General features: G+C 38.8%; 1 protein-coding gene across 2 annotated transcripts; it reads left to right on the top strand.

Annotated features, from left to right (window-relative positions):
* Positions 1–150: 150 nt before the first annotated feature.
* LOC131971065 (PHD and RING finger domain-containing protein 1-like) lies at positions 151–7,726 on the top strand. 2 transcript variants are annotated; one of them, XM_059332351.1, is made up of 7 exons: positions 151–779; positions 1,521–1,553; positions 1,654–1,787; positions 2,030–2,121; positions 2,873–3,072; positions 6,513–6,609; positions 6,703–7,726. In XM_059332351.1, the coding sequence occupies exons 1-7, from the start codon at positions 627–629 to the stop codon at positions 6,738–6,740; spliced, it is 747 nt and encodes a 248-aa protein (XP_059188334.1). In that variant the 5' UTR covers positions 151–626; the 3' UTR covers positions 6,741–7,726. The 2 variants fall into 2 exon arrangements, with proteins under 2 accessions (XP_059188334.1, XP_059188332.1); XM_059332349.1 differs by having other exon boundaries at positions 155–779; positions 1,470–1,553; positions 6,703–7,724.
* The last annotated feature ends 6,117 nt before the right edge of the window (positions 7,727–13,843 follow it).

The raw sequence follows: 13,843 nt of genomic DNA, 5'->3' as shown, positions 1-13,843 counted from the left end.
TCTGGTAAATTTTCTAATCCAATGTACATTTTCATTTGATCATTTTTTACAAAGTAGTTTAAACTATTATTACTGGGTAGTGGTAGATAACCAAACTAGACTTTCACCGGGGATATCTTTGCTGGAGTTCATCTTTTTTTGATTGCCCAGGGCTAATAATCCCTTTTTTGGTCTGGTTTAATTCCCAAACACTTAAATGTGGAATTGTGGATTTGACGCTTTTATTCTGAAAGAATAGACCGGATGTTTTCAGCGTAGCGCGGAACATGAATAGAAAAGGAGGCCATCAACAGTTAGCTACCTGAATGCTTTAATTAACAAGCGTATTATAACTATTTTATGTAATTCATCATGTAGCACTGACTAGCTTAAAGCAACAAAAGAGTTAACTGCGTATTACTACATTGACTGTGTTGTCATGAAAGGCTTAACGATTATTTTAGGCTAGCAACCGAATAAGCTAAAGTTAGCTAACTGAGCTAGTTGTCAATATCTGAGTTACCGTTACAGCTCACAGGAAACTTGACACACCAACCCGAAGTCGAGATAATTTATGATTTAATGTGTGTGTGTGTCACAAAAGCCGTTAATAAACAGACACTTGATTGTCTAATCATATTTAAATCATGGATACGCCTACCGTGTTAAACACAACAGATGATTGCGAGGGTGCAGATAAATGTTATATCTGTCTGAGTCCCTTTGAAAAGCAAACAGTGGCGTCTCTGGACAGCTGCCATCACGTCTTCTGCCTTCAATGTATTCTGCAATGGTCCCAGGTAAGCATACACATCCCCTGTTACTCCTGCCCATTAAAATATGTCATGTTTAATCACTGATAATCTCACCAGAATATGATTTATCTTGAATATGGTGCATCAGTCCCACTTTGGCAAAATCGTTTTTTTGGGAACAGATCAACATTAATATCTTGAGAGAAGTTGATTTGATAATGTTTCAAAACAAGTTTAATTACCCCACCTTATTTGCTTACTGTTTTGAAGAAATAGCTATGTTGATATGATCATTGTTTCATATAATATCAAAATACGTTTCAGTTGAAAGAGAAGTTGATTGACACAAAAATATTATCCCTTGAATCGTCTATCTTATCAAACAAGAATGCTTAATGTTCTCATTAGCTGGTTTTCTCTGTTTTATATAATTTCAAATTGATCAGCTTGGGTTTTAGACTGTCGGTAGGACATAACAACAAGTCATATAAATTCCCCTGGGCTCTGGATATTTGTAAGCACCACAATTAATGGATTATTTAGGAAAAGGTAACCAAGTAATCATTAATTGCATCTTTTTTTAGATGGATAAATCCTCTTCTGTAGTACCTTTATTTTTCTCTGGACAGAATGTGAAATTGTAAAATCCTGTTATGTTTAAGCTGCATGGCAATCAAGGGATATTTGGTTGTTGCTGAAATTTAAGCATTTTGTTACTCCGTTCTGAATCTACAGACAGCCAATACTTGCCCAGTTGATCGGATCAGTTTTGCTTTCATCCACCAGAGACGGTGCCCTGGAGGGGACATTCAAAAGAAGGTCATTATGTGCCATATCCTAAAGGAATCTTTCTGCTTGGAAATGTGTGGAAATATGTGGGCAGTGTTTGGGGGTTGAACTGTTTGTAGTCCTGCTGCAGATCAAAGTGAGGACGAAGAAAAAGGAAGACGATGGCGATGATGAAGAGGAGGGGAGCAATCCTGTTATCTGTGAGGAATGTGGACGCAGTGACCGCAGGCACCGGCTGCTAGTGTGCATACAGTGTGATACAGGGTATGACATGGCAGTGTTGGTGCAGTTTGCACTATTTTGGTCTTTAACTTTCAGTACATCACAGTGTTTATTTTAGTCATATCAGTTGCATTATTTTGAGTACAACAGGGAGTTGTGCTTGACTGACTTTGACCACTTTTCCACTGACGTTCTATATCACTAAAACACCAACAAGCTCTGTTGAAGCTGTTAGAAATACACATTTAAGGTACTTAAACACAGAACTGTGCTTATTGTTCTAGATATCATATGGACTGCTTGACACCACCATTAAACACAGGCCCAGAAGGTGACTGGATTTGTCCAGAGTGTGTGGTCACTCCTCAGAACACAGGTAAAGCTGTGTAAAAGCAGATTATCCTCTTTTAGTAAAAGAAGTTTATTCCAAAAATAGGGTGGATTGTTTAACAAATACCATAAAACAAACAAATATGTAAATGTTTAGTATGATGGCCTACTATGTCACAGTTGATTTGTATGCCACACTGGCTTATACTACTAGGGATCAAATGTAGCAGGGATGGGCAACTGGAGGCCCGGGGGCCGCAAACGGCCCGCACCCTCACTTGAAGTGGCCCTCAGTACAACTACATGCATTTGAGGATGAAATCTGTGCAGTGCAGTGTAAAAATACACAAAATTACTTCTTGCAATTAATGTTGGTCTGCTGTTCTTGCACTGGATAAAAAAAAAGAAATCAGTCAGTGGTTATTTTTTATTTGCCTCAAACTTTTGTATTCCTATCTATACTGTTATACATGCATTTGAGCATGAAATATGTCACGTTACTGCACTGTAAACATATTTAAAATTGCAGTTTCATCATAGCTGGTTAAGTGCACGGTCCTATATGTGGCCCTGTGGTAGTGTCCATGAAAAATTGTGGCCCCCTCCAGCATTTAAGTTGCCCATCCCTGAAATATAGCCTCCATTCATCCATTTCCCCTGCCTATTCAAGGCCAGGTCATGTAGGCAACAGGTGAAGCAAAGTATTTCAGAAAGTATTCCAAAATAAAGATTTGATTTTTGATAGATAATTACAAGAAATTAAGTTTATTTCATATTTTGAAATTGTCCCTGCATAGACAGCTTCATGGTGGAGGGGGAGATCAGTGATGGAGAAGTTACAGACCTCCTCGCTGAAGTAGATGAAACTGCATCTACCAGCAGCCGCCTTCGGCCGTCCACCATAAATCGTCCAAGCAGCTCCACTGAAAGACGACACAGCCAGAGGATCCAGAGCCGAGTGAGCATCGATCCTCATCCTCGACCCCAAACCTCCTGGGTCAGTTCAACTTGAGTATTATCTACTTATCTACCAGGCAGCATGAGGTGAAAATGCAGATGTTCTGGCTCTCAAGATAGAATTTGTTGCTAATGTTATTTTCAGTTGACAAGATGTGTGCATATGCAACATTAGAGTTTATGTGTATTGGAAGTACAACATGTCTCTAAAGTAAACAGTTAGGGCTCAACAATATGAGTGATGACAGTTTGATGGTATTTGACAATATTAAAAGCCCGAAGGTGATTCAACAAGTATCTCCAGAGTCCATTCTGGATGAAAAAATATTCTCTTTGCTGCACAATCAAAAACATTTTTCAACCCAAGTTTTAAGTCGCAACTTTGTTTCCTATCTAGGTGGCCAGAAATGACAAATTTTCTTATTTGTCTTGTATGATGTGAGGAAAATTATAAACATGTTATTGTTTTATGAAAAATGTAATAATAAAGAGTAACGTATAAAACAGACAATTATTAACTGATAATGAAACATTTAATCTTACAAATTGCTTGAATTGCTTGGAAATTTGTTTGGATTTGAGTCATAACTGGGAAAAGAAGCTTAAAATGTTTTTATTATGTAGCAAATTGAACTTTCAGATGGTTGGGAGAGTTTTAAAGATTCTGGAAATAACTTTAGGACAATTGTAAGAACTAATACAATACTTTCTGGCCTTTCCAGAGATTACCGGGTAGTATTTATTTTTCATGAAAACAGATGCTTAATTGTGTCACTTAAAACTGCACTTAATGACTTCACTTTAATTTTGTTAATTGTATTAATTATTCAAATATGCTGCAAATCCACTAAGATCAATTAAATATTTTTAAGTTAAATTCCTATTTTTATTTTTAGAACATAAACACTACATTACATTTCAAAATGGACAGAATGGGAACAGTGTGAACCCTGTTATCAAGATGAAATATAGGACATGCAAAACATAAAAATTTGATGTATGCCTTTAACTTTCCCTATGCTCATTATTCATTTAGGTAACCTCAAGTATGCCAGTAACTAGGGCAAAAAATTCTTTAGGCAGTTAACAGTCTGTGGTTTTTAATTAATTCTATAGATCACGTGCAAGACAAACATGTCACTGTACTGGCATCAATGTAGCGTTCAACCACATTTCCTGTGCATGCACTTTTAGCAGTAATGCACATATACCTTTCCACCGGGTCTACCGAGTGTCTGCAGACACGTACATCATCTTTTGCTGCTGGTGTTCGTGGTTACTGTCTGAAACAAGCTTTTTGATCCTCATGGGTTCATCTGTGTGGGTTACTGCTGCATCCTTCTACTCGTGTAGACATACCTGGGGCCCGATGCATGAACAATGTGGAGGCACAAAAACAAATGCCTTCTCCCACACATAAACTGGTATTTATAAAGAAAGATTGGGCGCACCTCATGCATTCATCAGGCCAGATGTATGCAGTAATAGTTGCAAGTAAAATTAATATGAAATATAAGATGAGAGATGAAACCTAATTTTATGTTGTTTCCCTTTTCACTGATTGCGTTATTACTTTTTCAGGCTGGATAGTGTTTGATAAAAATGTCAATCAAATTTACATTTATTAACTTTTTACAGTTGATCCACCATCTCTCTGTTAATTATCGTTTAATTTTCCTGAAAGTCACTTTCAACATGAGCGCAATGAATGATACACTGTTCATCCTTCTGACATTTAATATCATTGATGATCAAGATTTTGATGGTAAACATGTTTTGAATGGGTTGTGTAGATGCTACAATGATCCCCTGCCGTGTGTAATGACAGCTTCTCTGGCTCTGTTAGGAAAACTTCACTAATGCGATGCAGTCGGTGAAATTGCTCTTTTTTTTTGCCAGTCTAATAAGTAGTGGAGCAAGGCATAACTTTCGATCTTCGCTCTGATGTTTAAAGGTGTTTCTGTGTCCATCTTTGGCAGACTCAGTGTAGAAATGAGTCCTGAACATGTGCGCCTACTTCCTCAAAGATTGACATTTATAAAGCAAAAGAACCTGAAGAAGTGTTATGCACCAGGCCCCTGGTCTTGAAGTAGGAGTCAAGGGGCCACATAGCCTTTGTTTACATTTCTCACTGTCTGTGAGAGGCTTGTATCATCTTCCTTCGAGCTCTGAGTGCTCTTTTGAAGCTGGTAGAGTGGCTTCAGATGGCTCGCAGTCACTAATACTGTTTACCTGACTAGGCATCGATGGACACTTGAAGTAGAGAGAGCACTTTGTTTACTCACTCAAGGATATCTGTTTGTGCATTGTCCTCTCCTTTACAAAGACTTGAACTGCAGTCCCCTGTTGCTTAAACACTTTGTGGATAATCTTCCAGCCTGGAGTCCTTTACTCAATGGTTTTTTTGTTTTTTTCAGTGATTTTCTTTAGGCAGATAAATTAAACTTTAAAACTGAATGCTTGTTTTCAGATGACAGTTGCAGTCCAGGGGTCTTAAATACTTTTTTCTGTAAAAAAAAAAAAAAAAAAAGTAGTAAGAGTACTTGGATCTGATATGCCAGATTAGTAGTATCAGGGCAAATACTTACCTTATTAAGCAGTCAGGGCAACAGCCAGATGTGATACATTTAATACAGATTCTATGTCACTGTCACAAAAAAATTATTTGTTTTTGGTCAGATTTGTCACAGTGGGCCTTAGTGCTACAGTAATCCCTGTCCTCACATGATCTTAAACAGAAATGATGCCAATAAATTCCATGATGGTATACAGATTTTGGTTCCCTTATTTATTATTTTAAGAGAGAACTGATATTGGATCAGGAATTTGCTGATAGTCTGAGTTCAGGTATCTGTACTGGAAGAAAAAAGTGTGATTGCATCCTTTAAAAAAGATCTACTAAAATATTCTGTCTTAAAGAAGACCATAAAAATGTCTGGTTTCTTGACCTCTTTCCAGTCTTCTAGTTCAGTTCAGTTTACACTCTTTTTCTACTAAATAAATTAGTTTTTGCAGCACATAAAAAAAGAGAATTTAAGAGCTAGTACTATACAACCAATGCAGAATACATAAGAAGTTAATGTCATTTTTTTAAGTGCAACAGTTGGAATATGCATAAGATGGTAAGAGTTAGTTTATGGTGCATTATTGGAATTTAGAGGATTTGTTGCACGTTTCTCCAAGTTTTTGGAAACCTGAATGAGAGGGAGCATGTCTGATTCTTTAAAGAGGATGGGCTGAATTTTCCAAAAGGGATTTAGCTTTATTCTTTTATATCAAATTGTGTTTGTTCCTTTATTCCTGGGGATACATTTATGACAGCACTACAAAAATGCACACATTTGCATGAGCTCACTGGTAAATTTAGCATCATCCAACCACATCACTTGGTGTCCCGTTTTGCTTTAAACCTGTAAGAGACACCCTTCTTCAACATTGGTGTTCATCTCCATGAATTCTGTTTTTGTTCACGTTTCTCAGCATGTACCTAAATACCTGCTACGAGCATCAAAGCCTGCAGTCGCAACAGATGTAACGGCTGCACTTCATCACAGTGAGACGAGCGGCGCGTCAGTCAGTAAGTTACCAGCTGTCAGTTCACCTCCCAACAGTTTCAAGAGTCTGTGTGATTTTAGATATTTAACATGATCTACTTTTTTGTTTTTCACAGAGTTAAAGACAAGAAAAAGAAAGAAGCGTGCAACTTGAGCTCCTGACACCAAGAAGAGTAGACGTTTCAATATGGTGTGCATCGTCACTGCTTGATAAAGGTGCTCCTGTTTGAATTGACCACATGGTGGCAGTATTGTGTTAGCCATGAAACACATGAAGGAACATTCTGCTAGTGCTTTTGTAGAAAATGTCCTTTTAGAATGACACTTTTTGTTAAACTGATTGTTAAATGTTGTATTTGTATTAAAACAAAATGCTGACATTGTTCCATACTCTTTTTTTTAATGTCAGTAAATCCCTTGAAAATACAAAACCCAACAGTCACACTTTTAATACTGTATGACATCTCTACCCTGTCTGTAGCATTCAGCCCAACAGTTTAGCATTTTAGCATGCTAATTGTAATGAGCCCTAACGAACAGCTTAGGCTGATGGAAAAAAAGTGGGGAGGTCTAAAAGTTTTGAGAATTCATCCTGAGAGGAACTTGAATGTCTTTACCAAATCTCAGGACAAGAGTCGAGATATTTCACTCAGAACCACAAACTGGAGGAAAAGTCAGCTGATTGCAAAGTAATTAATCATTTAAGATCTGTGAATATGTGTACAACTTTTGTGCCAATCCATGAGGAAGATGAGATTTTTCACAGATAAGTGACTTCACTAACTCCAATGTGCTGTTGGTGCTAGAATAAGTCAGAGAATCACCAAAGTCAGCAGGATTTGTCCTCTGGGAAACATGAATATCATTACAAACTTATAAAGAAATCTATAAAGAAAAAAGTGGTGGATTGACAAACATACCCAATCCCTAAAATTGAGAACATAAAGTGAATAATTATGTATCTTTTCTTAACCTAAAGCACCATGTTGTGGCCTAGACCACATGATAAGTCTACTCCTCAAAGAATTGTCACTAGCACTAATAGCTCTTATTGCACTATACCTTGATTGTTTGCTTTTTACTCTTCCTGTAAGTCGCTTTGGATAAAAGCATCTGCTAAATGACTAAATGTAAATGTTAAACCAGCGTTCTTTTGGTACAGGTAGCATGGTGTGGGTGGACACCGATAGATGGTAGGTGGACCATGACCAAATAAAGTGTACGAAGCAGCTGGGGTGTCTGTGACTCCTGTGCTCGTCTGCAGGATTTCCTCATCCCGCCTCCCTCAGCAGCACTGAGCCATTGCCTAGCAACACCAGCCTCAGACTTGTTTCTCAGGATCTCGTACAGCCGCACCCGAGAGAGGAGGCTGCTTCAGTCAGACAGTCTCAGATCTGTTGTTTCTGGTCATCTAATATTAAATCCATCCTTTGATGTGCGAAATCAATCATGTCAGATGAGATGCCTTAAAATTAGATCTACCTTGTGAGAGATGCAAGAAAAACTACAAATGTGAGGTCAAGAAATCAAAATAACTCTGATGATACAATTATTATAGCTCACATGTATAAATGTAGATCCGTGTGTGTGTGTGTTTTTCTTATCAGCGCGTGTTGTGATTCAGTGGGCGGGTACTTACCAAGCCCGCAGCTCATCTTGCCCTACTTTTCTCCATAAAACAATGTGCACAGAAAAACAAATGTTCACCTTCATTGGCCAGACATGTTTGCTGAGCAGAATTGTTGACATGAACAAAGATGTCCACTGTAAGGGTGTAAAACCAAGCGTACATAAGAAGGCACTCACAGTTCCCTGTTTGTTGGTTTATCTTTACTGAGGCAATCATCTTGGGATCACTGGAGAGCAGTAAGCTGTAGCACTAATAATTGCTCTTGTCTATACTGTTTGCCTTTATTTTAAATATTGAATTGGATTTACCTTGTCGTTTTGCTTACTGTGTACCTTGTTTTGGGGACAGTATAAAGAAGTGATTAAATGATTATTTCACTGACACTAAAAGACTACTTTTAATTCACAAACCTTTAGGATATATGTTTTTTCATTTTTCTTGTACTCATTTTGTCATAAGATGTTTTTATTTTTTAGACTTGCTGTCTTGTCTATCAATTGTAAGTTGGAATGATTTGAGATTTTGGGAAATAGGCTTATTCTCACCATATGTCAATTACAAATGAAGCTAAAGCTAAAGAGGCTGTTTGTCGAGTTTAGCATGAAGACTGTTAACTGGGAAACAACTAGCCCTTCCAAAGATAGAACAAAATATCAGCCGCTTCTTTAGTTGTAGACCTGCCATTCAGAACGCCCTCTCTCTAAAACGGCCTGTGATTGGCCAAGGGCTAGATTTGCTCTGTGATTCTAAAAAAGAAAAAAAAGTTCTCTACCCTAGCTTCCAGGGCCTATTTTGTTACTGCTAAATCTGAGTTAATAGGCTGCATTGTTCCTCACCAAATAAGGGGTCAGCTGCTTTGCAACACCCTACACCGACCCTGTTAGCTATTCTTTAAACATCTTTACACCTGGTGGCAAGGATTTGGATTGCCTTTGGGCATCTGAATATTTGATACTAGTCTAGCTGACACAGAGAAACATGTTTCCTGAAAAGTACTTTCCTTTGTTTTTGTTCCAGCTTTGACCCAGTACTCACCCTCTCAGCTCTTTATGGGATCCTGTCACTGTTTCCCTCACAGGAATCACTGACAGGAACAACATACTTCAGAGTGGATAGGGAGCTGGACCATTGCTTACAGGCTTTGGGTTGTAAAACCTACAATTCCTGAAGCAATTAGGCTTACCCTAACACGATTAACACACAAAGGAGCCAAGGTCAAAATGTCTAATGACTCGCTGCTCCAGAGAGTCTGTTTACTAGCACAATGTGTTCTTACGGATTGACATACTAAGTAATCCAATCTGGCGCTAATGAGTGACTCCAACCAAGTTTCATTCAAAAATGAAGAAATAGTGTATTATTTCTTCCATGCATGTGAAGGACCTACCTTTATTTTTCAACCTATTAAAAACCAGACAAGACTTTAAATAAATAGTTTGACTTTTTGGGAAAAGGATGGGAAGATCAACTCTTATGTCTGTGTTGATAAATTTACTGTTTTTAAGACCATAAAAGAGACAAGAAGCTATCCAGTGCAGCTCCAGAGATGGACTTGCAGTTATGGACTAACTCAAAAATCGAACTCCAGCACCAGGGGTTACAGCAGGCTGGTTGGCGAGTGGCAGCACTCGGTCCAATCTGTGCAACGGCAGGAACAAAAGTTTGCTTATTCTCCAGGGAGTCGGGCGGTCTGGGATCATACCCCCAGTGCTGGTTCTTGCACTGGTTGGATTCAAATATGCCAACCACAAACTAAGGTTCCATCTCTGGAGCTGCCCGCACTACTGCTGGCCTAAACACAGCCTCTGACGCTGCACAAAGGCTTTTGTCATATGCAAGTAGGCATGGTTTCATCTAAAGTCGGTTGGAAAAACAATATCTGCAGCCAAGCTCTGTCCAAAAGTTTTAAAAAAAAAGTTCCACTTGTCAACCGCAGTTTATGTATTCAAGAGTTTACCATCTAGAGTCACAACCATCTATGTAGTCTTACCAGAATACCTGCTTTACATCTTTGTGATAAAGAAACCTTGGTGCAGAAGAAGTCTTTCTTTAGTTGTCGTGCGTATTGTAGACCTCTGTTGAGTTAGCTGAAGAACGTAGAAGAACAGTGTTGTTTTCAGAAAAGCAAATTTACTTTTTTTAGTCAACCAACCACTCAAAGCCCTCTGTGACACATACATATATTCACCCATTTAAACAAGTGTATCCACTGATGGCAGAGACTGCCATGCATAGTACCAACCTGCTCATTCGGAGCAGTTAGGAGTTCAGTATCCTGTTCAAGGACACTTTGGGTTGCCAGGGATCGGACCAAGATCCTTCTAATAACTAGACAACCACTTTACCTCATTGAGTTTTTCATGGGTTCTTCATTTATGTAACATCATCTTCTCATTAGAACCAAGAAAACATATAGCTTGGAAGACCTCTACCTCCATCCCCAAGTTATTTTTGCAGTGGAAACGATGCTGTTAGGCATAACGCCCCCAGTAGTCATGCTTAGAGCTGCAGGGACGGAGAGGCACTTTGACTGAGACATTAGCTACATGGGCTAATGTGCATTGGGGGGTGCTGCTAAATAAGTCAGCAGTGATGTTAGTATGACAGCAAACAGCTTCTGGTAATGGATGGTGTTCAATCCCGGAAAGGTCATGTGTCAAGGGCTTTTGCATATGACCCAGTATGCAGAACGAGAATATTATTTATTAAAATGAGTATTATGACCACAACATGCAGTATCATTTATTTTACTGGTTCTCAACTTTTTTCCTTGGGACACAAACTATGTGACCCCTTAAAACTGGTTGCATTAGTCTACCAGTTTGTATTAGTCTTGTTTTATTTGAATATGTTTTACAGGTATAATTGTACCAAATTGCACATGAAAAAAACAAAACAACAAAGACTAAAGGAAGATCTGATTCTGATATTTACTCTCACAGTGGTATCAGTCTGCAGAGCTCTAAAGCAAGAATGCCTCTATACTTCCATCCACTTAGCACACACATACTTTCAGAAGTGTAAACGCAGCAGTCCTATAGCAAGATTAAAATTAATTTAAAATAGGCTTGGGAATACATTTTGGAGTAAGTTCGTGCTGAGACGACACATACATAATACAGAACATTCATGCAGCATCTGTACATGCCTCGTTGGTAGTGTCTTGTAGAGCCTTGCACCTGCAGTCAGAAGGGATAACATTACAAGCTGTGTGCTCAGCAGTGCAACTCGCAGCTCTCTCCAGCAGACCAAAGAGAGGAGCAAAAGTAGGTCACCCTCCCAGAGACCAACACATCTCTCTCAGTGATTCCACACTGCAGCAGTGCTTGTGTCTGCCATGAGAGGGCCTCTGATGGGAGCAAAAATGGGAGTCGACAGCTCCCTTCCACTCACGTTTCCTGCACAAAGGCAGAAGAGCCTCATCCCTGCTTTTTTTTACATGACATGTAGAAAACAAAAGCAGCAGGAGGTGAACAGTCATTAACTGATATGATAGCATGGCAGTCTCCACTGTTAATTGTCTTGCTGTCAAGCACTCAAGTCCGTCTTTGAAATGACTCAGAATCTGCCCCCAAAACCTCATTAAGTCCCAGATTGTAAAGAAATAGTTAGAGGAATACTCAAATTTAGATAAGTAAGGTTTCCACTCTCATATCAGTCTGTTGAATATAAGGCAACAGTTGACAACAGGCTAGCTTAGTTTAGCATAAAAATATGCGGAAACCGCTAGATTTGCCCTGTCTATAATGAATAATATCAGTAAAACAAGGGTTTTTGTTGTCTGAATACCCATTTTGGCACAGTGATATCAACTAAATGCTAATATCAGCATCCGAAATTGCTCAAAATGTAAGCATGCTAATGTTTAGCAGTGTGTTAGCATGCTATCTTAACTTGCTAATTAGTTCTAAACACAAAGCACAACTAAAGATGTGTTTTGGAAGTAGTGAAACAAAAGCGGTCTTAATATTCTTCGTGAAAATGCCGAAAGCAAACACACATGAACAAATATAGCTAGTGACATTTTTTCTCGCTGCTGCAGCCTAGGCCAACTGACAGCTATTTGTTATCTCCCCTACTGTACCAGCTTTTTCACAGGTGGAAAACCTAAGAAAAATCCTATACCTGTATGTTGTGGGTTTTATTGTTGCAGCTTTTCACACTGCATAAGCGTACCATTAAACCAATAAAAGGAAGCAAGCGATAAGAGATTGCTTTAACCACAGATGGGCTGCCTAAAAAAATGGTGGTTAACGCCAAAATACACTTTGGTTATCCAAGTTTTAGGTAATCTGTCAAATACTTATTGGGTGTATTAAAATATTTGACCTGACGATGGCAAAAAAAAAAAAGTTAAGGGATCAAGTTATTACAAATTCAGACCAAAGGGGAACATTAATGTTTGAATTTATGATCATATGCTGCTGATTTAATAAAATCCAGAATGGTATAGATTATATGCATGCTACCAAGTTTGCTCTGAAGTTTCTCCAGCAGTCTGCACTTTCAGATCAGCCCACTGCTGACTCGACACCTTCATAAAGAAGCAGTTGGTGCTTTGATCTCAGATTAGTAAAAGGATCTGGGATGAGGCAAAGATGGAGCGGGGGGATGGTGGGGGGAGTCAAAAGACTGAGGCATCCCCAAAGTAATGAAGAGAAAACAGAGGCACTTTGTGCCTCAGGCTTCTTCTGTATGACAGATGATAGTCCTGGTTTTATAACCTCTAGGTTATGGTGGAAGTGATTTTTGGCCTCAAGCTTTGAGCTGTCTTAAAGTTGAATTTTCTATGGTCACCATTTCAGTTTTGTACAGCTAAGGCTGATGGGAATGTCATTAGCTTTGCAGGGGTTGCTCATGAACAAATGTCAACCTCATGATGGCGCTAGAAGAAAATAAGGGAACCTCCAAAATTAGTAAGACACACCGTCTGGTAATCACGAATGTCTATATTGAGATATTTTGGACCAACCAACCAACGTCACCATCCCTTGCATGACTAAAAAAGCAAACATTATAACACAACAAACTGCTGCAACATCTGATAAAGTCAGTATGGTTCCTCTGAGATTCAGTTGTGTCAGCGACTGGTGGTGGTATTAAGTCAAAGACACCTCCTCTGAGAGTGGATGAGATCATCTCCATTCATGGTCTGAGCCGCAGCCTTTTCAAAGCCGGGATCGGAAGGAACAATGCCGCTCCATGAAAACCTGCAGTGAAATCCCAAGCAGGCGCTCCTTCTCCAAGCTTTCCCGTTTCCTGTAAATTAATAATAGCCTTGCCGGGGAAATGGATGCACTTAAGATACTCTCATTTAACTCGGTTGCATGGGAAAGTAGATAGATACAGCGACCCTATGATGTGTTAAAGTTTTCTTTAAAATGTCAGTGTTAAAGTAATTAGTTTCACTGAGTCAAGCTTTTACATTAAATAGATTTTTGCAGCTTGTACAGCAGTAAAACATGATGATCTGACATGGAAAACATGCCATACATACTGTATCAGAGGTGTGAAGAAGATAAGAATCTGACTGGAGTTTCTTAGTGAAACAATTGTAAGTGTTTGCTTATTCATTGCTTGAATTAAAACACCACAGAGTAACAAAAAGACGTAATCACCCTTCTGTG

This window comes from Centropristis striata, chromosome 5, assembly GCF_030273125.1.
Source record: "Centropristis striata isolate RG_2023a ecotype Rhode Island chromosome 5, C.striata_1.0, whole genome shotgun sequence".
Classification (NCBI taxonomy): domain Eukaryota; kingdom Metazoa; phylum Chordata; class Actinopteri; order Perciformes; family Serranidae; genus Centropristis; species Centropristis striata.
The sequence above is the reverse complement of the archived record's forward strand: the minus strand, read 5'-3'. Positions and strand labels throughout refer to the sequence as shown.